General features: G+C 37.4%; 1 protein-coding gene across 1 annotated transcript in view; it reads right to left on the reverse strand.

Moving 5' to 3' along the window:
- Window positions 1–25,351, reverse strand: part of GALNTL6 (polypeptide N-acetylgalactosaminyltransferase like 6) — a 1,139,747-nt gene that overhangs the window by 643,041 nt on the left and 471,355 nt on the right. Inside the window, exon 3 of the mRNA XM_032633792.1 lies at window positions 17,505–17,643. Coding sequence (XP_032489683.1) covers window positions 17,505–17,643 — 139 coding nt within the window. The remainder of the gene's footprint in view (window positions 1–17,504; window positions 17,644–25,351) is intronic.

A 25,351-nucleotide genomic window follows, 5' to 3' on the forward strand; every position in this document is an offset into this window, starting at 1 on the left:
TCAGCATTAAAGCAACACTAAAATAATACAACATAAATTAAAATAACATAGTTATATCTACTATGCCCTCCCCCAAAGAAGACTAAATGGAATGATTACATATGTAATTAATTCAAAAGAAGTTAGAAACAGAAGAAAGGGAGAAAAGGCTTAATGGTTTATAAATAGAAAAGCAATAGTAATGTGATATATTTGGGTAAAACATATCAAAAATTATATTCAATGTAAATGGTCTAAACATGCACATAAAAAGCAGACTGATCTCTGTTGCCTCCAAAAAGCTCATTCTTAATGTAAAGATGCAAATAAAAGTAAAGTCACAGAATATATATAATGCCAACAGTAATAAAAAGAAAGCTAAAGTGGCTTTAATATAGCCAACAGAATAGATTTCAAAGCAAAGAATAGTACCAAGATATAAAAGTTTATTTCTTCATAAAAGGTCAGTTTATCAGGAGGACATAACAATCCAAATATTTATGCAGCTAATAATAGAAATATATGAAGCAAAAGTTGAGAGAACTGCAAGGAAATACAGATAATCCAAAAATTACAAGAAGTTTACTCTTTGGATTTATTTTGAAATAACAAATCTTCATAATAATAATAATAAATCTTCTTTTCCAGTTAAGGTGAAAGCTTAGATTATTGATTTAAGGCCATTTTTCATTCTTTTTACAAGCATTGAATTATAGATGATTAGAATAAGTTTATTCTAAGTACTTCTTTAAATATATCAAAGTTTTAAGAAATATTTTTATTTCAAAATATTTTCTAATTTCCCTTGAAACTTCCTTTTTGATATACTGATTACTTTAAAATGTGCTTTTTACTTCCAATTGAATGGCAATATTCCTGTTATCTTCCTGTCATTTAATTTTTAATTTAATTCTATTATTATGGTCAGAGAATATACTTTGTATGATTTCAATCTTTTCAAACTTGTAGTCTTTGTTTTATGACCCAGGATATGGCCTGACTTGATGAGTGTTTCATGCACACTTGAGAAGAATATATATCCTGCTGTTTTGAGGTTGAGTTTTTTCTGTTTTATCTTTACATTTTATATTTTCCCTTTTCTACATTCTTTGGGTTATTTTTCCATCTTTTAGTACTCTATTTTAATGCATCCATTGTGATTTTGATGTTATTTTGCATAATATTTTCGTGGTAGCTTTAGGGATTACAAAATACATACTTTCTGTTTCAAGTCTATTTAAAATTAATACTGTACCACTTCACTTTTATATAATATACAAATCTTATTACCATATAGGTCCCTTTACACCCTCTCTTTTATGGTAGAGCTGTCTTACATGTTTATATACATGGAAAACCATCAGGAATATTGTATTTTTGTTTTAAACTGTCAAACATGTTTTCAGGAACTCAAGAACTCGGCATTATTTTATTGCTATTTTGAATTCTCATGTCCTTCCCTCCTCCACCTATTGCTATTTTTTTCAACACTGTCAATTAGCTGGACCATACATCTGTATAGGTCTGATAGTTGAGTTCAGTGGGATGACAGTAGCATGTGTTTACTCCTTCTTCTCCAGAAATCAGAATGCTGTTGGCAGGCTATTAATTACAGATGTGACATATATTTTTTTAAATAAATTTATTTATTTTCTTTTTGGCTGCGTTGGGTCTTCGTTGTTGCCCCTGGGCTCTTCTCTAGTTGTGGCGAGCGGGGACTACTCTTCGTTGCGGTGCGTGAGCTTCTCAATGCAGTGGCTTCTCTTGTTGCAGAGCACGGGCTCCAGGCGCATGGGCTTCAGTAGTTGTGGCACGTGGGTTCAGTAGCTGTGGCTTGTGGGCTCTAGAGCACAGGCTCAGTAGTTGTGGCTTATGGGCTTAGTTGCTCCACAGCATGTGGGATCTTCCCAGACCAGGGCTCGAACCTGTGTCCCCTGTATTGGCAGGCAGATTCCTAACCACTGCGTCACCAGGGAAGCTCCAGATGTCATATATTTGATAGCCATAGTGATATTCAGATTTTCTGCTTCATTTTAGGACAGTTTCCATTGAATTGTCGAGAAAATTTTATATTTCACCTAAGTGTCAAATTTTTTGCATGATGATGTTTATAATATCCCTTTATTATATCTTAAATGTCTATTGGAAGTTGAATAATACCGACTCTTTCATACTGATAGTGGTACTTGGTAGTTTCTCCCTCTTTTGTTTTTCCTTAGAGATAATTGCTGGGGATTTAGAAATTTTATTAATCCATTCAAAATTCTAAATTTTGAAATTATAACCTTTTTGACAGTCACTGATTTATTATTTCCTTTTTTATACTTATTTACCTAGATGATTAATTTGAAGTTTTTCATACTTAATTTAAACATTTAAACCTATACATTTTCCTATAAGCAGTGCTTTATATGTAAAGCCTATACACAAGCTTTGGGATGTAGTTACATTAACATTCCACTTGAAATACTTCTTAATTTTTCCAGTTTCACATTTGACTTGTAGGTAATTCATAAATGTGTTATTTAATTTCTAAATATTTGCAACTTTTCTGCATATATTATTATTAGTGATTTTTTCATTTAATTCAAATTTGGTCAGAGAACATATTCAGTATTATTCAATCTGTTGAAATTTATTGAGAGTTGTTTATTCATAAACGTAGGTCTATTTGGGCAAATATTCCACGTGCCACCGAAAAACAAGGTTGATTACGAAATTATTGACTGTAGGATTCAATAAATGTAAGTAAATTAAGCCAACTTACTGATTTATATATATAGACACACACACACACGCACATATATATCCTTCATGTGAAACATATAACACTTGGGACATTTTTCATGTAATGCTAGATGTACTGAAATGTTTTTGCATAGTAATGATAATAATAAACAGGGAGGGAGTTATATTTTGGGCTTCCTTTAGGGCCCAACATTTGAAATATTTATGATTTTGTTCTATTTTGTAATAATCATGAAAATCCTCTGAAATGGTGATAAAGACAGTGCCAACCCACTTCCAGTCAGTTTAACTGGGATACGTGTGGGAGGGAAAACAATTCAAAATACTACAGTGTTTGACCTCATGGCTATTGCAGACTAGGTTTTTTTGTTTTTTTCTTTGTACCTTTTGACCACCTTTTGATACATTTACAAGTGCCAGTTTACAGCACCTTGGACAGACCCCAAATTAAGTGATTTATTACCTGTCTATCAAAAATCCTTGTAAAATGGTTTTCCTGATAGATGACAATTCAGACAATTGTGTGAAGTTCTGTTTTAAACAGATTTCCTAACAAGATTATCAGAATAGCTAAGTGTATTATTGTTAGTGAACCACAATTTTTAAAATCTTATCAAAGAAATCATTCATGTTCAGGAAGGGAAGAAAACTTCTTTATTTTCTTTTAACTTTATGCCATTGTATGCCTTCTTGCAAAGCCATTTTGGTTCACCTGAAGTTCTCTCGGTCTCATTCTCAATTGTAACAGAATAAAATGTCATCTTGGCATCTGGCTACTGACAAGCAGACTATACAGCATATCTGTATGTCATTTCCAAGCATCAATTTACATAGTAATTGTTCTAATGTCAGCTTATTCAATTTTCAATGGCTAGTTTTAGTCACACTGTTTTTCTGTTCTAATCTTGCCATGCCAGTTGGGTTTGATAAAGCAATGATAACTGGTTAACTTATTTGCCTTTGACAGGCCTGAAAAATTAGTTTGGGCTGCTGAATATAACGTGGAAGGTATGAGTGACTTGGGCAAGAAAAATGTTGGTGGCATTGTAGTGTCTGGAGTCAAATTAGGGCTCTGAAGATCTGGTGGAAGCTGAGGAAATCAGTATCTATTAAAAGTTGGGGCTGATTGCTGGAGGGAAACACCAGTTATAGGGGTCATTTTACACATACAGAAGTAGTAATGTTTTTATCATATGGGATTAAATTTAAGCCAGAATAATGAACTAAATATTTTTAAATATTAAGAACTAACTTCTCCACTTTTGTAGAGAAGAAAAAGAATGCTTTCCACAGCAGCAGTTCCAGATTTTTAATGGAATTTTATCAGAAAATAAGTGTTTCTGTTACTGAAACAGTTGAATCTCACAAAAAAATAATAGGTACTTATCACTACACACCAGTTAGAGAACCCTAGAGATTCATACTTATTACATGGATTCAGATGAGAAGGTCTACCAGAGTAATTAATCGCTTGATTTGGTAAAAACGAAGTAAATAACATTATTTGACTAGGAGAAAACTGAAAGTGATTTATCTTTTTTTCAAACAGCTTTAGGGAGATATTCACATACCATCTAATTTATTTGTTGTACCAGTTAAAGTGTACAATTCATTGATTTTTAGTTTATCCACAGATATGTGCAACCATTAGCACAACAGATTTTAGAATATATTCATCAACTTAAAAAGAAATCTCATAGCCTTAGTTATAACTCCCCTGTTCTTTATCCACTCACAGCCCTAGAGACCACTGTTTACTTTCTGTTTCTCAGAGTTTCCTCTTCTGGACATTCATACAAATAAAATCATATATTACGTGGAATTTTGGACCTGTTTTTTTCATTTAGCATAATGTTTTCAATGTTAATCCAAGGTGTAGCATTTATAAGTATTTTATTCCTTTTCATGACTGAATAATCTTCCATTTTGTGAATATACCACATTTTGTTTATCCAATGATTTACTGGTGGATATCTGGGTTGTTTCCACCTTTTGACTATTGTGAGTAATGCTGCTCATTCATGTGTACATTTTGTATGGACATGCTTTCATTTCTCTTGGGTGTATTCCTAAAAGTAGAACTGCTGTGTCACATGGTAACTCTGTGTTTAATTATTTGAGGAACTACTGGAGTATTTTCCAAAGCACTGACACCATTTTACATACCCACTAGCAGCACACAAGCGTTCTAATTTCTCCACATCGTCACCAACATTTATTATCTGACTTCGCGGTCCCAGTCATTGTAGTGGGTGCTAAGCAGTATCTCAGTTTGGTTTTGATTTGTATTTCCCAGATAACTAATGATGTGAAGCATTTTTCATGAAGCAATTGGCAATTTTCATATCCTCCTTGAAGAAATGACTATTCAGATCATATGCCCATATTTCAATGGGGTTGTCTTTTTGTTATTGAATTGTAAGAATTCTTTATATATTCTAGATACAAGTCCCTTATCAGATACATGATTTGCAAATATTTTCTCCAGTTCTCTGGGTTTCGTTTTCCCTTCCTGATTCTGTCCTTTGAAGCATAAAAGTTTTTAATTTTGATGAAGTCCAATTTATCTATTTTTTCTTTTGTTCCTTGTGCTTTTGGTATCGTATCTAAGAATCCTTTCTCAAATCATAGGTCATGAAGATTTACTTCTGTGTTTTCTTCTGAATCTTACAGTTTTAGCTCTTATATTGAGGTCATTGATACATTTTGGGCTCATCTTTTGTGGTCTGAGGTAAGGGTCCTACATCATTCTTTTGCAAGTGGCTACCTGGTTGTCCCAGAAGCATTTGTTTAGATGATCATTCTTTTCACGTTGAATGGTTTTGGCACCCTTGTCAAAAAGTCAATAGATCGTGGATGTACAGAACTATTTCTGGACTCTCTGTTGTATTCTGTTCATCCATGTATCTATCCATATAACACACGATACTGATTACTGTTGACTTGTAATAAATTTGAAATCAGGAAGTGGGTGTTATCCTATTTTGTTGTTGTTCTTCAGGATTGTTTTGGATATTCTGGGTCCCTTGCAATTTCATATGAATTTCAGAATCAGCTCGTTGACTTTTGCTTTTTTAACATCTTTATTGGAGTATAATTGCTTTACAATGGTGTGTTAGTTTCTGCTGTATAACAGAGTGAACCAGCTATACGTATACATATATCCCCATGTCCCTCCATCTTGCGTCTCCCTCCCACCCTCCCTATCCCACCCCTCTAGGTGGTCACAAAGCATAGAGCTGGTCTTCCTGTGCTATGCGGCTGTTCCCACTAGCTATCTATTTTACATTTGGTAGTGTATATATGTCCATGCCACTCTCTCACTTCGTCCCAGCTTAACCTTCCCCCTCCCTGTGTCAAGTCCATTCTCTATGCCTGTGTCTTTATTCCTGTCCTGCCCCTAGGTTCTTCAGAACCTTTTTTTTTTTTTAGATTCCATATATATGTGTTAGCATATGGTATTTGTTTTTCTCTTTCTTACTTACTTCACTCTGTATGACAGACTCTAGGTCCATCCACCTCACTACAAACATCTCAGTTTCATTTCTTTTTATGGATGAGTAATATTCCATTGTATATCTGTGCCACATCTTCTTTATCCATTCATCTGTTGATGGACACTTAGGTTGCTTCCACGTCCTGGCTATTGTAAATGGTGCTGCAATGAACATTGTGGTACATGACTCCTTTTGAATTATGGTTTTCTCAGGGTATATGCCCAGTAGTGGGATTACTGGGTCATATGGTAGTTCTATTTGTAGTTTTTTAAGGAACCTCCAAACTGTTCTCCATAGTGGCTGTATCACTACATCCCCACAAACAGTGCAGGAGGGTTCTCTTTTCTCCACACCCTCTCCAGCATTTATGGTTTGTAGATGTTTTGATGATGGCCATTCTGACTGGTGTGAGGTGATACCTCACTGTAGTTTTGATTTGCATTTCTCTAATGATGAGTGATGTTGAGCATCCTTTCATGTGTTTGTTGGCAGTCTGTATATCTTCTTTGGACATTTCTCCAAAGCTTGTCAACTTCTAAAGTGAAGTCAGCTGGGATTCTGACAGGGATTTCTTCAAATCTGTGGCTCTGCTTGGAGTGTTCTGCCGAGTTAATATTAACTCTTCTGATTCACAGACATGGGATGTTTCTTCATTTCTGCAATTTCCTTCAACAGCGTTTTGTAGTTTTCAAAGTGTTTTACATCTCTTTTGTTCAATTTATTCCTAAGTATTTTATTCATTTTGATTTTATGGTGAATTGAGCTCTTTGGAGGTATTTTCAGATTATTCACTGCAAGTGTATAAAACTAAAATGATTTTCATATACTGATGTCATACTCTAATACTTTGCTGACATTATTAGTTCTACTAGTTTTCTCAGCAGATTCCTTATGGTTTTCTATACATTGATAGAAGATTATGTCATCCGCCAATAGAGAAGTTTTAACTCTTCCTTTGCAATTTGGATCCCGTTACTTCTTTTTCTTGCCTAATTGCCTGGACTATATTGTACAGTACAATTTTGCATAGAAGCAGTGAGACCAGACATCCCTTTCACCCCATGATCATAGGGGCAATATATCCAGTCTTTCATCACTAAGTATGATGTTAGCTTTCCAAAAATGGCAGATTTCCCCACATTTTTAAACAAATAACCTTAACTATTAATCCTTACCTCTTATCTCATTAAACTTCCATGAGTGGAAATATTTATAATGAAGAGGGAACAAATTTAGAATTCCTACTGCAATATTAATCTTACAGAACAAAATGCATCAATACGTCAAATTTCCATTTTCTTTAAGGAATTAAAATTGCGAATCTATTTGCGTTTCTCAAACTTACGCTTTCGGTTTTATTTATTTGATCCTTATCACGTAAGTTTCTCAAACGTGCGGTTTTCGTTTTATTTGATCCTTATCATGGTTACAAAGGATATACTCTGAAATTTAACAGATATGATTCTGACTAGAGGTTATTTTTGTTTTGTTTGTTTTTTCTGGACTTATTCAATACCTAACACGTACTTAATATTAATCACATGATGAACATTATATCATGGGTTGAAGATCACAGAAAATCAAAGTCTTATTGTCAGGGAGCCACTGTTCCAGTGGAAGGCACCAGCCCAAATTTCCAATTCATAATATAGTGGAATAAATCTAAATATTGTGTATGTGCAATGTCCTATGAGAACAGCTAAAATCATCTGGCAGGCTGCTATTAAAGTAAATGAGATTAATTTTGCAAAAGAGAGCATTTTAAAATAAATAAATTGTAGTAATTTGAAACAGTGTAAAAGTATAGGTAACTTTGGAATCTAGTTGCTAATCAGGAAATGAGAGTACTCCCTTTGATAGCTCAGCTGGTAGAGCAGAGGACTGTAGCATTTCCCAGTATAGTCACCCTTAGGTCACTGGTTCAATTCCGGCTAGAAGGAGGAGTTGATGTTTTACTAACACAACATTGTAAATCAACTATACTAGAATAAAAATTTTTTTAAAAAACTTTATATATAGGAACAAAAGCAATGAGAGTACTTCAAGCATCTGTGACTTTAAAATTTCACAATGAAATTTCTATATGAGTATCTTAGTTTGTAAGTAGCTAACACAAACAACCAGGCGTGGAATATCTATATAGACTCTGTTGTATCTATATTTTTTCTTTTATAAATCTAAATATAATTATCAAACAGTAGACCGATACAGAAATAATCATCATAATAAATGGCTTTTGGCCTTTGACTTTCATCATTTTAATAATTCTGATGTTAACATAGGACTATGGTGTAAGACACCATCTTTTTTCAGTTATGGAAAAATTCCCATATCTAAACACTAAAACTCTATGATTATTCAAATGTTAAAAAATACTTATCTGATAAGATTGACTCCATGATCAATTCTGGTCTTCTAGTTTGATGTCAAACTTCCAAAAACTAGTTGCTTTTCTGTGAGCTCAATAATTTTTCCTTTTCCAGTGGAACTTTAAAATTTGGATGGCTTTGCAGTCACACTGATTGGAGATGCTGACTTTGCCACCAAGGTCACACACAACCGAAATAACTGTCTCAGTTTAAAGCACATTGCTATTTCCCAGTGATGCCATGAAAGTGTACAGTGATGACTGCCTAGTGAAAACCTAGCAGTTTAACACATCTCTAATTACGATTTTTCTCTATCACTGATGTTGTAGTGCAGTCTCATAGTTAGCTACTATTCTCTTGAATAGATGCGTTCAATTTGGAGCTTTATATACTTGGGGTAATAAAATTACATAAAATTAAAAATACATGTGATAATACTATATATATATATATATATATATATATATTCAGGACTGAAATAGATGTCCCATGAATGACAATAATGATCAATCATTAATTCATACTTGATTTTCCAGTTTCTTTGTGTAATTTAAAAAGCAATTACAGTTTTTGGATCTTAACGAGCTAGTACACCGCAACTCGTCATAATTTCAACCTTTATATTTTTATCCTGATTTGAAGCAGGGTAACACAGTAATAAGCGACTAGGTTTCCGAGTTTGAGAGCCCTGGTTGGGAGTCAAATTTACACCAATTACCAGCAATGGTGACATTGCAAAAGTTATATAACATACTTAGGGTATTTTTAGAAGGCTCTGTGTGTGTGCACAGCTTCCCACCGCTACTCTTTCACACCCCCATGCCCTTGCGTTCGTCCACATTCTACCTTTCAACGAATCTGCTTTATGATCTGTCATTCACTCCAGAGGTGAGATGTCTGACAACTCTTGAACTGTTGTCTATCCTTCGAGGATTTTCCTTTCAACAGGGATACATCTTTAGTTATAGTGGTAAAAACTCTTCCATGTCTTCCAGGCTTTAGCCAATGGAAGAGATACTTGTGTACATTTCTGTTGTTATTCTATCATGGCTTTTCTTTAATGGCCCTTAGAAACAGATGAATGTACTAATGGCTACACTAGGTTGCATAAGCCGGGTTTCAAAAAATATTCAAATAATTATTCGGTTCTTCAAAACAATTGCAGTTTTGAAAGGTTACTTCCTATCTGTTGTTCCTGGTCATTCCTCCCTCAATCTGCTGCTTAGGAGTTAACTATTTTGTCTTTTTTCAGTTATACTGAGACATACACTACGCTAGAGCAGCATTTGATTCAAAGGATACACTTGCAGCCTCTTCCAGGGCAGTATTCCCACCTGACTGGAGTGCACAACTCCTTTAGCTTAATCTGCTTCAGAATTGACTTGTGAACTTGTTGAAGAAAGATACTTCATCAAATTCACAAGTAAATCATAATGAAAACATGGAAGGAAGGCAGTGCCTCCCCAGCTTTTGAGGAGCCTTTGAACTTGAGAAATTTTAAGAAAATCCTTGCACATTTTTGGATGGCTAACCTCAAACATTTCTGTGGATGAGTTCTAACATTCAATAGCCCAGAGTCAGAGCAGTTAAATCACACTTTCTATTTCACACACGATTAAAATAAATACCAACCTATCACATTCACTACACTATATTAAAATACATTGGACACACATAATTATTTTTCCTAATAAACTCAAATCTGACTCCCCAAATTTAATCGTTTTTGCAATTTATGTTTTTGAATTGGAGTTCACTTGATCTCTTTATATTTTATCTCCTCATGATATGAATGCAAAAGAAGGAAGGAAATCAGAAGGAGAATCATCAGAAGAAAAAGAAATAACTGAATCGATCGTGGTGCGGCTGATTTGGTAAAACTGACACCAATCGTATTTATCTTAATACTCTGTGAAAGACATGAAGAAAGTTAGCACCCTGACTTAGAAAAGTGGGTACGTAGAAAATCAGAATGACAACTGCCTGGTTCAGCGTCACGGTCCAAGTCAGGAAAGTTAACTTTTTAATAATTATTATTCAACATAATTTCCAGAAGGCATGACTAGACTCAGAGTCTAATTGAAAAAGAAAAATTACTCCAAATCTGTGTATATCGAGACTTTGCCTTTCTCCTTGTATACAAAGTAGCTACTGTGCCCTATTCATCCAGGGAGGAGGTCCTTTCCCTCCACAGATGGTCCCGGGTGGAGGGGCAGCTGTTACGCTAACACCCCACCCTCTCTCCATCCATCCTCCCAGACATCCCTTCCAGGAGGAGGAAAGACACATGACTGCTGAGTTTGAGTTACAGAGTCTATCATGCTTGGCTCAGCTTCTGCTTCAGTTTTGTGCACGGGAACCCACTTGCGTGCAGAGACCAGACATCTCCATGCCCGAAGTTCTACAACTGTCCTTTCTCGGCAATGTCCTCCATGCCCGAAGTTCTACAACTGTCCTTTCTCGGCAATGTCTGTGACTGGAAGGCTGAATGCGCCACCTTCTGTTAGAAATCACGCTTGGCCCAGGTCTAAACCACGCCCACCAATAGACTCTGATCAATGATAAAGGTAAGGGCTTCCCTGGTGGCGCAGTAGTTAGGAATCCGCCAGCCAATGCAGGGGACACGGGTTCGAGCGCTGGTCCGGGAAGATTCCACATGCCGCGGAGCAACAAAGCTCGTGTGCCACAACTACTGAGCCCACACACCACAACTACTGAGCCTGTGCTCTAGAGCCCACGAACCACAACTACCGAGCCCATGTACCACAACTACTGAAGCCTGCACTCCTAGAGCCTGTGCTCCTCAACAAGAGAAGCCACCGCAATGAGAAGCCCGCGCACCGCAATGAAGAGTAGCCCCTGCTCGCCACAATTAGAGAAAGCCCGCACGCAGCAACAAAGACCCAAAGCAGCCAAAAATAAATAAATAAATCAGTAATAATAATAATAAAGGTAATACTGTACTTTCAAACCATTTCTGAGACAATCTCTCCATTGGTTTTGAAATTGCGCAGACAGCAGGGTTGTGATAGATTAATCTGATATACCTGCAACGCTGCCGAGAGCAATCACATAATGCTATCATGACAAGAGGTTGTCAAGATTCTCCTAAATGTTTTCAAGAGATGAGATCTCTCAGAATTTTCTATTAAAATTCAATATCTTGTTTGTTGTCAAGGCATGAAGCTAAAACTTCCTTATCTTGGGAATGTAAGTTAAACGAAAAGGAACATTTAAATGAAAAGGAACAGCCACAATTCAGAGTAGAACTACTTTAGCTCAAAAATATCCCAGCTACTCAGCCACCTTATAACTGCATCGTAATGAATGTGGATGCATATGAACAGGTATCTGGATTCTTTTATAAGAGCAAAGAATGGACCTTACATCAATGATGCATTTACCTGAATTCTCTGCAGAGTTGATCTCAACTCTCCTATTATTCATGACTCTTATGTGTCCTAATCTCACATACTTCCTGTTTTCATAAATGTAATTTCTTCCTACACACATTAATTCTAGCATGGTTTGGGAGCACTTGTGGTAACTGCTGATACACGTATTCATATCCAGGGAGTAATACTTGCTCAACTATTCTTTAGTTTTCCCTTGTTAACAATATATTCACGCATAAGTTTCTCAGAATTTCTTTTCTATGCAGGTCATCCTTCCATGGTTTCCTTCCCCCTTATTTTATATGTATTTTGTACTCTAAATACAAGTTTTAGAGTCAAAATAAGATGTTCTGCAGCATACAAAGGTGTGACATCCCAATGGGTGACTGAATACAAAGAAAATGTACGATCAAAATACAGTTGAGGAAAAACTAACCAGGCCAGCCAGATATCCAGTGACTGGACATTTGTCATGCAGAAGCTCTCATAGTAAAATTCTTATCGACATTGCATTAGATAAAACAGAAAAAATAAGATGTTCTAAGGACAGGTTGAACTCAGGTGCTCTGAGATTGAGCCGAGGTACTATGGATATAGACATAATTAGGGAGTAACTGAAGAAAAAAAGTGAGTATTTAAACTATCAACATATAGATACTTCTCCAAAAAAGTACAAAAGTCAACCAAAAGTGTCAGGCTATGACTATGGAAGAAGAGGTAGAAAATTTGACAAGACCAAAGCAAAGATGGCATGAAAAACTAAAATGTAATTTACAAGATAAGGGGATGCTAAAAATAACTGGAAAAAAACACAAGAAATTCAAAATGTAAGTTAAAAGACTGAAATTTATTATTAGGATATAAGTAAAAATGTTCTTGTTCGGTATAGATTTAAATTACTGCACACATGCCAACTGACTTTCCTTTATCTATGCTTCCTACTTAATGGGAATCTATTACTGATTCAATGAAATAACAAAGCCAAAAGAAAGCTGTTCATTGTTATGCTAGTGAAGAAGTAAGCAGTGAGACAAATAAAAGTGCTCTCTGGATTGGGATTTCTGAAGTAATTCATGTTCTAAATATCCCTCACAGTGGACTAGACTGTGCACTAAGCATGTCAAAGCACCTCGAACCATGAACATTTTTGAGAATATGAAGAGGTAAAGAGCATGGGCATATACACAGAGAGTCATCTATCATGTAGAACAGTGTAGTAAGAACCACGATGATGTGTTTTGGAATAACGATCAAGTTCAGGAAAATTGCAAGATGGTATTCCCGGCTATTTTCCACTGCAAAATCCTAAAGCAAAGAAAAATAACGTCCTCTCTCCTGGCACTCTGAGATGGTAGTTGGAATTGGCTGACGGCAAATGCAAAGTTTCTTAGAACTGTTACGTTTGATTATAAAAGTCACACACATTTTGCATTCTCTTCCATAGATTCTGTCAATATAAACGAGCCATGGTCAATTACCTGCAGCCTCCTTAAATTGATAACACTGGAATCTGTGTCCAGCTGCTTTTACAATTTGAAGGACAGAGTTACATACTCCTGTAATTATCTATGCCTGCATTGTGGGAAGCATAACCGAGGTCAAAAGCATAGGACTTTAAACAGCGGGATCCCTGTAAGACCTTCTCTGGCTTCCGGTTTCCTGCAGGTGGCACGCTGACAAAATCAGAGGCATCATCTCATCTCGCTTCCTGCATTACTGAGAGTCAGAAACTGGACAAACCAAGTAAATGACCATTCCTGGGATCTCACACTTAACATGCTGCTGGCATGCTTCTCCAATCTTCTGCTAAGACTGTTTGTTTGTCTGAGTTCTCTTCTTGGTATCATTTTACTAGCGTCTGTCCTATTACATACCCAGCCTCAGGAAGTAAGAATATGGTCACACACCATGTTTTAGCCATATTTTTCTTCCCTAACATTTAGAAAAATACCCTCCTATACTATAAATTTAGTAGCTCTGATAAAATTTTCAAAATGTTTTTCTTTCCATTTTTCCATCTTCTTCTCCATTATTGCCTAAGAATATCTTTTCTCAAAAGGTGGTAGTGGCATTAAAAATATAGTCTCTGTGGAGAACAGTAACATCAGCTTTCTTTTGATTTCCACGATTTTCTGCACTGTTTCCATCTGCAAATATTTCCACTTGAATACACATGAAAAGATTAGCAATGTCGGGGTGGAGTGGATGGAAATTATGCTTTGAGCATATTTATTATGCCAACAATGCAATTTAATGCATCTTTGATGGTGTGCAATTAGGTATTAAAATTTCTCATAACTAGAAATGTTCTTGGTAGTGGGAATTACCGTAGATAATTTCAGGTGACATGGGAATAATTTTGCTAGATAGAAGGTGTAGTCCAATATATGAAGCATTCAGCTTAGGGGAAAATGGATTTTTTCTTCACATTAATTCTTCGCTTAACACTATTGGGAAAAGCAAATTCACATAAAACCTAAGGAGCAAACCAGTAATTTTTTTATATTTTAAAAATCCCTATCAAACTACCACTGGCATTTTTCACAGAACTAGAACAAAACATTTCACAATTTGTATGGAAACACAAAAGACCCCAAATAGCCAAAGCAATCTTGAGAACGAAAAATGGAGCTGGAGGAATCAGACTCCCTGACTTCAGACTATACTACAAAGCTACAGTAACCAAGACAGTATGGTACTGGCACAAATACAAAAAGATAGATCAATGGAACAGGATAGAAAGCCCAGAGATAAATCCACGCACATATGGTCACCTTATCTTTGATAAAGCAGGCAGGAATGTACAGTGGAGAAAGGACTGCCTCTTCAATAAGTGGTGCTGGGAAAACGGGACAGGTACATGTAGAACTATGAGATTAGATCACTCCCTAACACCATACACAAAAATAAGCTCAAAATGGATTAAAGACCTAAATGTAAGGCCAGAAACTATCAAACTCTTAGAGGAAAACATAGGCAGGACACTCTATGACATAAATCACAGCAAGATCCTTTTTGACCCACCTCCTAGAGAAATGGAAATAAAAACAAAAATAAACAGATGGGACCGAATGAAACTTCAAAGCTTTTGCACAGCAAAGGAAACCATAAACAAGACCAAAAGACAAACCTCAGAATGGGAGAAAATATTTGCAAATCAAGCAACTGACAAAGGATTAATCCCTAAAATTTATAAGCAGCTTAATAACAAAAAACCAAACAACCCAATCCAAAAATGGGCAGAAGACCTAAATAGACAGTTCTCCGAAGGAGATATACAGATTGCCAACAGACACATGAAAGAATGCTCAACATCACTAATCATTAGAGAAATGCAAATCAAAACTACAATGAGATATCACCTCACACCAGTCAGAATGGCCATCATCAAAAAATCTAGAAACGATAAATGCTGGAGAGGGTGTGGAGAAAAGGGAACCCTCTTGCACTGTTGGTGGGGATGTAAACTGATACAGCCACTGTGGAGAACAGTATGGAGGTTCCTTAAAAAACTACAAATAGAACTACCATATGACCCAGCAATCCCACTACTGGGCATATACCCTGAGAAAACCATAACTTAAAAAGAGTCATGTACCAAAATGTTCAATGCAGCTCTATTTACAATAGCCCGGAGATGGAAACAACCTAAGTGTCCATCATCGGATGAATGGATAAAGAAGATGTGGCACATCTATACAATGGAATATTACTCAGCCATAAAAAGAAACGAAATTGAGCTATTTGTAATGAGGTGGATAGACCTAGAGTCTGTCATACAGAGTGAAGTAATTCAGAAAGAGAGAGACAAAAACTGTATGCTAACACATATATATGGAATTTAAGAAAAAAAAATGTCATGAAGAACCTAGGGGTAAAACAGGAATAAAGACACAGACCTACTAGAGAATGGACTTGAGGATATGGGGAGGGGGAAGGGTAAGCTGTGACAAAGCGAGAGAGAGGCATGGACATATATACACTACCAAACGTAAGGTAGATAGCTAGTGGGAAGCAGCCGCATAGCACAGGGAGATCAGCTCGGTGCTTTGTGACCACCTAGAGGGGTGGGATAGGGAGGGTGGGAGGGAGGGAGACGCAAGATGGAAGAGATATGGGGACATATGTATATATATAACTGATTCATTTTGTTGTAAAGCAGAAACTAACACACCATTGTAAAGCAATTATACTCCAATAAAGATGTTTAAAAAAACCCAAGCAAACGAATTTATAAAGATACAATACGGCAACTAAAAAATAGTCCTCCAAACCACAACGTACTGATTTGTTTTTCCCTAATGGATTAATTATTTTTGCACAAGGAGATTTATGTAATGTACATTACTGGTTTAATTTAGATTTCTAGTCCTGGTTTCATTTATGCCCTTTATTTTCTCCGATTTTCTTTCTCTCACATCAATGATTCTAAAGGAAGATGAACTGCAAAAGTCAATATACTCTATTAGCTGGACAGATTTAACAAATATGCATGACAACGCCACAACTTCAAATTCTGCCTACGTTCTTGGCATACTTTTGGCATAGCATATGCTATTAAGAAAACCATAACAGACAAGAAAAAAAAGTACATTAAGCAATGTTAGGATTAGACAGGGGTAGACAGAGAGAAGAAGGCTTTCAGTCAACTGTAGGTAATATTCTTCTTGTTTCCATTCAGACTACAATATTTAGCTACAATTCAGTAAAAACTGAGCCCACTGTCAACTGACAAGGCACAAGCAATTCCTAAGTGATGGGAAACTGAGCAACCAAACATTACCTTTAGATTAGGGATGCATTCATGTTAGGCACTTTCTAAGAAAATGTAACAACAATGGCACTGATAAGGCCGAGGTGAGACTGCAGTCGGTCAAAGGCATGCACGTGTAGACAGTTCTGACAGCACTAATTACCAGAGAAAAACATGAGCTTCATAATGTACATGATCAAATGCAAAGTTACATATGTCATCTGAAAGCACTTTGGTTTAAATGGAGATCATACCGCCAACTTAATAATGAAAATGGATATTAAGTTTTTGAGAGTCGACAGTGACTCTTTTGGAATTTTAAAGGTTATTTCAATTTAAATAAAAAGTATTTAAGATTATGTTGGTTAGTTATTTTATATATAGTAGTGTATATATACCAAACTCCTAATTTATCCCCCCCCCCACCTTTCCCCTTTGGTAACCATTAAGTTTCTTTAGGGAAAAGAATCTGAAAAAGAATACACACACACACACACACACACACATTATATACATATATACACATACATATAACTGAATCACTTTGCTGTACGTCTGAAACTAACACAACATTGTAAATCAACTATACTTCAATAAAAAAACAAAAACAAAAATATATATATGATTATAGAGTATAAACAGCTTCTATAAAATTAATAGGGCAAAGGTTTTCACTGTGTATCTCACCATGATATACATCAAACATATGAATCAAAAGAGACAAAAGAAAAACCGCTCTGCACAGAGGTGAGCTGACACTCACTTTGCGTGGCGGATATCTGGCAGGGACCTCTCTAGAGCAATGTTGTTGCTGACAAAAATATTGAAACCATTTTCCCTGTAAGCTGACTCATCGTGGTCCTCTTCAGTGAGGGGGTAAGGTTTCCCATGTTCACCTTTCCCTATCAGGAGAAGAGAAAAAGGGATTACTGTCTGCGTAAAAACCATTTCATCTTCTAGAACAGATAATAAGACATGAATGTGTGTGTTTCTTTAGTTGCCTGTTACTATGCTCCAAAAACAGCTCTAGCAGCAAGATTTTATTATATTATTTTATTTCATTTAGAGAGACACTCATGATAAAAAGCAAGCAACACAGAAGTAAAAAGTATAATCTTATCTCTCAGAGAAAACCACTGCTAAGAGTTTACGTGTATGTTTGCTAACATCTGTATACAGATTCTAATATACATACTGCCTTATAATTTGATTTTCTCCAACATAACTGTATAAAAGCCACACTTCACTGAGTTCCGCTAGTTTATATTATTTCATTGCATCCCAATTTACACTATGATGCTGAAGATATATTTTAAAATTATTTCCGATTTTACATATTATAAACAATGTTAAAATAAACATATTTGCTTAATATTCCTAGTTAGGTATACTTGGAAGTGGTGGCAGGGTGTAAATTTTATTTTACAAATAAAATTGCCAGATTACCTTTAGAGTGAGTAGATAGTTTTCACACATCCCCAGAAGCATTAGACACTATTTTGAAATTTACTGGTAAAAATATATATTAGTCACACACTTGCCTTCTCTTGACTAATAATAAAATTAATTTTACATACACTTATCATTTGTATTTCTTACACTGTAAAATGATTGTTCGGAGATCTTAAAAAACAGTTTAAGAACAATTTACATATTATGTTTGCTAAAGCTTTCTTAATTACGTACATTGTAAATATTTTGTAGGTTTCTTTTATTTAAATCTAATTTAAGGCTTCTGTTTTCTGGTTCTGCAGGTAAGGAGTTGGAAGTTTCCACTCTGTCTTGACAACCAGTACAAAGCTAAACAGACTGAAAAAACCAACAGCTCTTCTTGGATCCAGAAGAGAGGAGAGGACACGGGGCAACAGAGACAGACGGTGGAGTACAGGAGCTAAGGCTTACCAGAGCAGGGGCTCATGAGTACAAACACCAGGTACCAGTGCCAGGGTAGGAAAACCTGAACTATAATTGACAAATTGCTGGGAGCTCTGAGCAGACAAGTCGGAGAAGTAAAAACCTTCTGGAAGACCCAGTCATAGAAAGGCTCCAATTTTATTGAGATTTATCTCCGGGAGCTCAACCAAGTTCCCAGAGTGAGTACTGAAGAAAAATTCTCTTGAGCTCCTGGCAGGAGGAGGAGAGAAGGAACCATTGTGAAACACGTCAGAGCACTCTGGTCTTCTCAATAAGGCCTGCCCTCAGGGGAAACTAGTTAACCAGAGCCCCACCTGCTCTGGTGTATCCTGTAGACGAACTGAGCCAAGAGAAAGGAAATTCCTGACTCTAGCCGACTCTAACCATTCTGCCCAAGTGCGGAGAAAAATCCTGAGAAACTGCTGAAAAACTCACAGTTCAGAAGCCCAGGGTCACCAGAAGACTGAGGTCTAATCACGAAACTGTGGGCACTGCCCTCCCACCACACCTCTACACCACTTCATGAAAGGCTTATTTCCAGCAATTTCTTTCATCTGGTTCATCATGTCCAGCTATCAAGGAAAAAAATCACAAGGCATGCCAAAAGGCAAAATCACAACTTGAAGAGACGGGAGAGATGGAGAAAGCATCAGAAACAGACACAGCAGGGATGTAAGAATTATCAGACTGGGAATTTTAAATAACTGTGGTTAATATACTAAGGGTCCTAACAGAAGAGTGGAGAACATGCAAGAACAGATGGGCAAGGTCAGCAGAGAGATGGAAATCGTAAAAAAGAACCAAAAATAGATTAAAAAAAAAAACCTTAAAAGAAATGAAGAATACTTCTGATGGGTTTATGAGTAGAAGTGGATACAGATGAGCAAAGATTCTCAGAACCAGAGGATTTATCCATAGAATCTTCAAAATCCAAAAAGCGAATAGAACAAAAACTTAAGAAAGTAGAGCGGAATATCCAAGGGCATGGGATAACTACAAAAGATGTAACATATACATAATGGGAACAACAGAAGGAGAAGAGAGGAAGGCACAGACTATTTGAAAAAACATTGACAGAAAAATTTCCCCAAATGAGGAAACCACAAATCCAAGACCCCAAACCACAGATCCAAGAAGCTCAGAGAACACAATGCAGGACAAATGCAGGACCAAAACACTACACAGAGGCATATCATTTTCAAACGATAGAAAATCAAAGATAAAGAAAAAATCTCAAAAGAAAACAGAGGAAAAACTCCTTACCTACAGAGGAACAAAGATAAGAATTATACCCAACTTCTCGTCAGAAGCCATGTAAGCAAGAAGAGAGTGGAGTGAAAGAGTTAAAGAACTGAGAGAAAAAACCTCCCCACGTAGAACTCCATACCCTGTGAAACTAACCTGCAAAACTGAAGGAGAAGTAAGGTCATCTCAGACAGACAAAAATTGACGGAATTTGTTCCTATTAGACCTGCCTTGTGAGAAATGTTAAAAAAAAAGTTCTTTAAAAAGAAGTAAATGATATAGGTCAGAAACATGGATCTAAATAAAGGAAGAGCACTGAAGAAAGCATAAGGGAAGATAAAATAAAAACTAACACCCTGAGAGAGGACCTTCAAGGTGGCGGAAGAGTAGGACGTGGAGAACACCTTCCTCCCCACAAATATATCAGAAATACATCTACACGTGGAACAACTCCTACAGGACACCTACTGAATGCTGGCAGAAGACCTCAGACCTCCCAAAAGGCAAGAAACTCCCCACGTACCTGGGTAGGGCAAGAATAAACAGAGACAAAAGAATAGGGACGGGACCTGCACCAGTGAGAGGGAGACATGAAGGAGGAAAGGTTTCCACACACTAGGAAGCCCCTTCGCGGGCGGAGATGGGTGTGGCGGAGGGGGAAGCTTCGGAGCCGCGGAGGAGAGCGCAGCAACAGGGGTGCGGAGGGCAAAGCGGAGAGATTCCCGCACAGTGGATCGGTGCCGACCGGCACTCACCAGCCCGAGAGGCTTGTCTGCTCACCCGCCGGGGTGGGCGGGGCTGGGAGCTGAGGCTCGGGCTTCAGTCAGAGCGCAGGGAGAGGACTGGGGTTGGGGGCGTGAACACCGCCTGAAGGGGCTAGTGCACCACGGCTAGCCGGGAGGGAGTCCGGGAAAAAGGCTGGACCTGCCGAAGAGGCAAGAGACCACTGTTTCGGGGTGCACGAGGAGAGGGGATCCAGAGCACCGCCTGAACGAGCTCCAGAGACGGGCGTGAGCTGCGGCTAAAAGCGCAGACCCCACAGACGGGCATGAGACGCTAAGGCTGCTGCTGCCGCCACCAAGAAGCCTGTGTGCGAGCACAGGTCACTATCCACACCCCCCTTCCGGGGAGCCTGTGCAGCCCGCCACTGCCAGGGTCCCGGGATCCAGGGACAACTCCCCCGGGAGAACGCACGGCGCGCCTCAGGCTGGTGCAACGTCACGCCGGCCTCTGCCGCCGCAGGCCCGCCCCGCACTCCGTGCCCCTCCCTCCCCCCCGGCCTGAGTGAGCCAGAGCCCCCGAATCAGCGGCTCCTTTAACCCCGTCCTGTCTGAGTGAAGAACAGACGCCCTCTGGTGACATACACACAGAGGTGGGGCCAAATCCAAAGCTGAACCCTGGGAGCTGTGTGAACAAAGAAGAGAAAGGGAAATCTCTCCCAGCAGCCTCAAGGACAGCAGATTAAATCTCCACCATCAACTTGATGTATCCTGCATCTATGGAATACCCAAATAGACAACCAATCATCCCAAAATTGAGGGGGTAGACTTTGGGAGCAACTGGGAGTAGACTGGGGGTTTGCTTTCTGCATCTAATTTGTTTCTGGTTTTATGTTTATCTTAGTTTACTTTTTAATGCTGGTTATCACTGCTGGATCTGTTTACTGGTGTGGTTGCTCTCTTCATTTTTTTAATTACTCTTTTAAACTTTATTTTAATACTTTTTAAATTTTAATAACTTTTTAATTTAATTTTATTCCTCCTTGCTTTTTTTTTCTCCCTTTTCTTCTGAGCTGTGTGGCTGACAGGGTCTTGATACTCCGGCCGTGTGCCAGGCCTGAGCCTCTGAGGTGGGAGAACCGAGTTCACAACACTGGACAACCAGAGACCTCCTGACTCCATGTAATATCAATCAGTGAGAGCTCGCCCAGAGATCTCCATCTCAATGCTAACACCCAGCTCCAATCAATGACCAGGAAGCTCCAGTGCTGGACACCACATGCCAAACAACTAGCAAGATAGGAACACAACCCCACCCATTAGCAGACAGGCTGCCTAAGATCATACTAAGCTCACAGACACCCCAAAACACACCACCAGACGTGGTCCTGCCCACCAGAAAGACAAAATCCAGTCTCACCCACCAGAACAAAGGCACCAGTCCCCTCCACCAGGAAGCCTACACAACCCACTGAACCAACCATACACACTGGGGACGGACATCAAAAACAATGGGACTATGACCTGCAGCCTGCAAAAAGGAAACCCCCCAAACAGTAAGTTAAGCAAAATGAGAAGACAGAGAAACACACAGCAGATGAAGAAGCAAGGTAAAAACCCACCAGACCTAACAAATGAAGAGGAAATAGGCAGTCTACCTGAAAAAGAATTCAGAGTAATGATAGTAAAGATGATCCAAAATCTCATAAACAGAATGGAGAAAATACAAGAAACATTTAACAAGAACCTAGAAGAACTAAAGAGCAAACAAACAATGATGAAAAACGCAATAAATGAAATTTAAAATTCTCTAGAAGGAATCAATAACATAATAACTGAGGCAGAAGAATGGATAAGTGACCTGGAAGATAAAATACTGGAAATAACTACTACAGAGCACAATAAAGGAAAAAAAGAATGAAAAGAATTGAGGACAGTCGCAGAGACCTCTGGGACAACAATAATTGCACCAACATTCAAATTATAAGGGTCCCAGAAGAAGAAGAGAAAAAGAAAAGGACTGAGAAAATATTTGAAGAGATTATAGTTGAAAACTTCCCTAATATGGGAAACGAAATAATCAACTCCAGGAAGCACAGAGTGCCATACAGGATAAATCCAAGGAGAAACACGCCAAGGCACATATTAATCAAACTATCAAAAATTAAATACAAAGAAAAAATATTAAAAGCAGCAAGGGAAAAACAACAAATAACATACAAGGGAATCCCCATAAGGTTAACAGCTGATCTTTCAGGAGAAACTCTGCAAGCCAGAAGGGAGTGGCAGGACATATTGAAAATGATGAAAGGGAAAAACCTTTCTTTTCAACCTTTCCTTTCAAAAATCTTTCTAACCAAGATAACTCCACCCAGCAAGGATCTCATTCAGTTTTGACAGAGAAATTAAAACCTTTACAGACAAGCAAAAGGTAAGACAATTTGGCACCACCAAACCAGCTTTAAAACAAATGCTAAAGGAACTTCTCTAGGCAGGAAACACAAGAGAAGGAAAAGACCTACAGTAATAAACCCAAAACAATTAAGAAAATGGTAACGGGAACATACATATCAATACTTACTTAAATGTAAATGGATTAAATGCTCCAACCAAAAGACACAGACTGGCTGAATGGATACAAAAACAAGAACTGTGTATACGCTGTCTACAAGAGACCCACTTCAGACCTAGGGACACATACAGACTGAGGGTGAGGGGATGGGAAAAGATATTCCATGCAAATGGAAATCAAAAGAAAGCTGGAGTAGCAATTCTCATATCAGACAAAATAGACTTTAAAATAAAGAATGTTACAAGAGACAAAAAAGGACACTACATAATGATCAAGGGATCAATCCAAGAAGAAGACATAACAATTGTAAATATTTATGCACCCAATATAGGAGCACCTCAATACATAAGGCAAATGCTAGCAGCCATTAAAGGGGAAATCAACAGGAACACAATAATAGTAGGGGACTTTAACACCCCACTTTCACCAATGCATAGATCGTCCAAAATGAAAATAAATAAGGAAACACAAGCTTTAAATGACACATTAAACAAGATGGACTTAACTGATATTTATAGGACATTCCATCCAAAAACAACAGAATACACTTTCTTCTCAAGTGCTCGTGGGACATTCTCCAGGATAGATCATATCTTGGGTCACAAATCAAGCTTTGGTAAATTTAAGAAAACTGAAATCTCATAAACAACCTAAACTTACACCTAAAGCAATTAGAGATAGAATAACAAAATACCGCCCCAAAGTTAGCCAAAGGAAACAAATCATAAAGCTCAGAGCAGAAGTAAATGAAAAAGAAGTGAAGGCAACAACAGCAAAGATTAATAAAACTAAATGCTGGTTCTTTGGGAAGAAAAAATTGATACACCATTAGCCAGACTCATCAAGAAAAAAAGGCAGAAGACTCAAATGAACAGAATTAGAATTGAAAAAGGAAAAGTAACAACCGATACTGCAGAAATACAAAGGATCATGAGAGATTACTATAAGCAACTATACGCCAATAATCTGGACAACTGGAAGAAATAGACAAATTCTTAGAAAAGCATAACCTTCTGAGAATGACCAGGAAGTAATAGAAAATATAAACAGACCAATCACAAGCACTGAAATTGAAACTGTGATTAAAAATGTTCAAAGAAACAAAAGCCCAGGATCAGATGGCTTCACAGGTGAATTCTATGAAACATTTATAGAAGAGCTAACACCTATCCTCCTCAAACTCCTCCAAAACATAGCAGAAGGAAGAACACTCCCAAACTCATTCTACGAGGCCACCATCACCCTGATACCAAACCAGGCAAAGATGTCACAAAGAAAGAAAACTACAGGCCAATATCACAGATGAACACAGATGCAAAAATCCTCAACAAAGTACTAGCAAACAGAATCCAACAGCACATTAACAGGATCATACATCATAATCAAGTGGGGTTTACCCCAGGGATGCAAGGATTCTTCAATATATGCAAATCAATCAATGTGATACACCGTATTAACAAATTGAAGGAGAAAAACCATATGATCATCTCAATAGATGTAGAACAAGCTTTCGACACGATTCAACACCCATTTATGATAAAAACTCTCCCAAAAGTAGGGACAGATGGAACTTACCTCAACATAATAAAGGTCATATATGACAAACCCACAGCCAACATCGTTCTCAATGGTGAAAAACTGAAACCATTTTCACTAAGATCAGGAACAAGACACGGTTGCCCACTCTCACCATTATTATTCAACATAGCTTTGGAAGTTTTAGCCACAGCAATCAGAGAAGAGAAAGAAATAAAAGGAATCCAAATTGGAAAAGAAGAAGTAAAACTGTCACTGTTTGCAGATGACATGATACTATACATAGAGAATCCTAAAGATGCTACCAGAAAACTACTAGAGCTAATCAACGAATTTGGTAAAGTAGCAGGATACAAAATTAATGCACAGAAATCTCTTGCATTCCTATACACTAATGATGAAAAATCTGAAAGAGAAACTAAGGAAACACTCCCATTTACCACTGCAACAAAAAGAACAAAATACCTAGGAATAAATCTACCTAAGGAGACAGAAGACCTGTATGCAGAAAACTATAAGACACTGATGAAGTAAATCAAAGATGACACAAACAGATGGAAAAATATACCGTATTCTTGGATTGGAAGAATCAACACAGTGAAAATGCCTATATTACCCAAAGCA

The sequence above is a fragment of the Phocoena sinus genome, chromosome 6, assembly GCF_008692025.1.
Source record: "Phocoena sinus isolate mPhoSin1 chromosome 6, mPhoSin1.pri, whole genome shotgun sequence".
NCBI lineage: Eukaryota > Metazoa > Chordata > Mammalia > Artiodactyla > Phocoenidae > Phocoena > Phocoena sinus.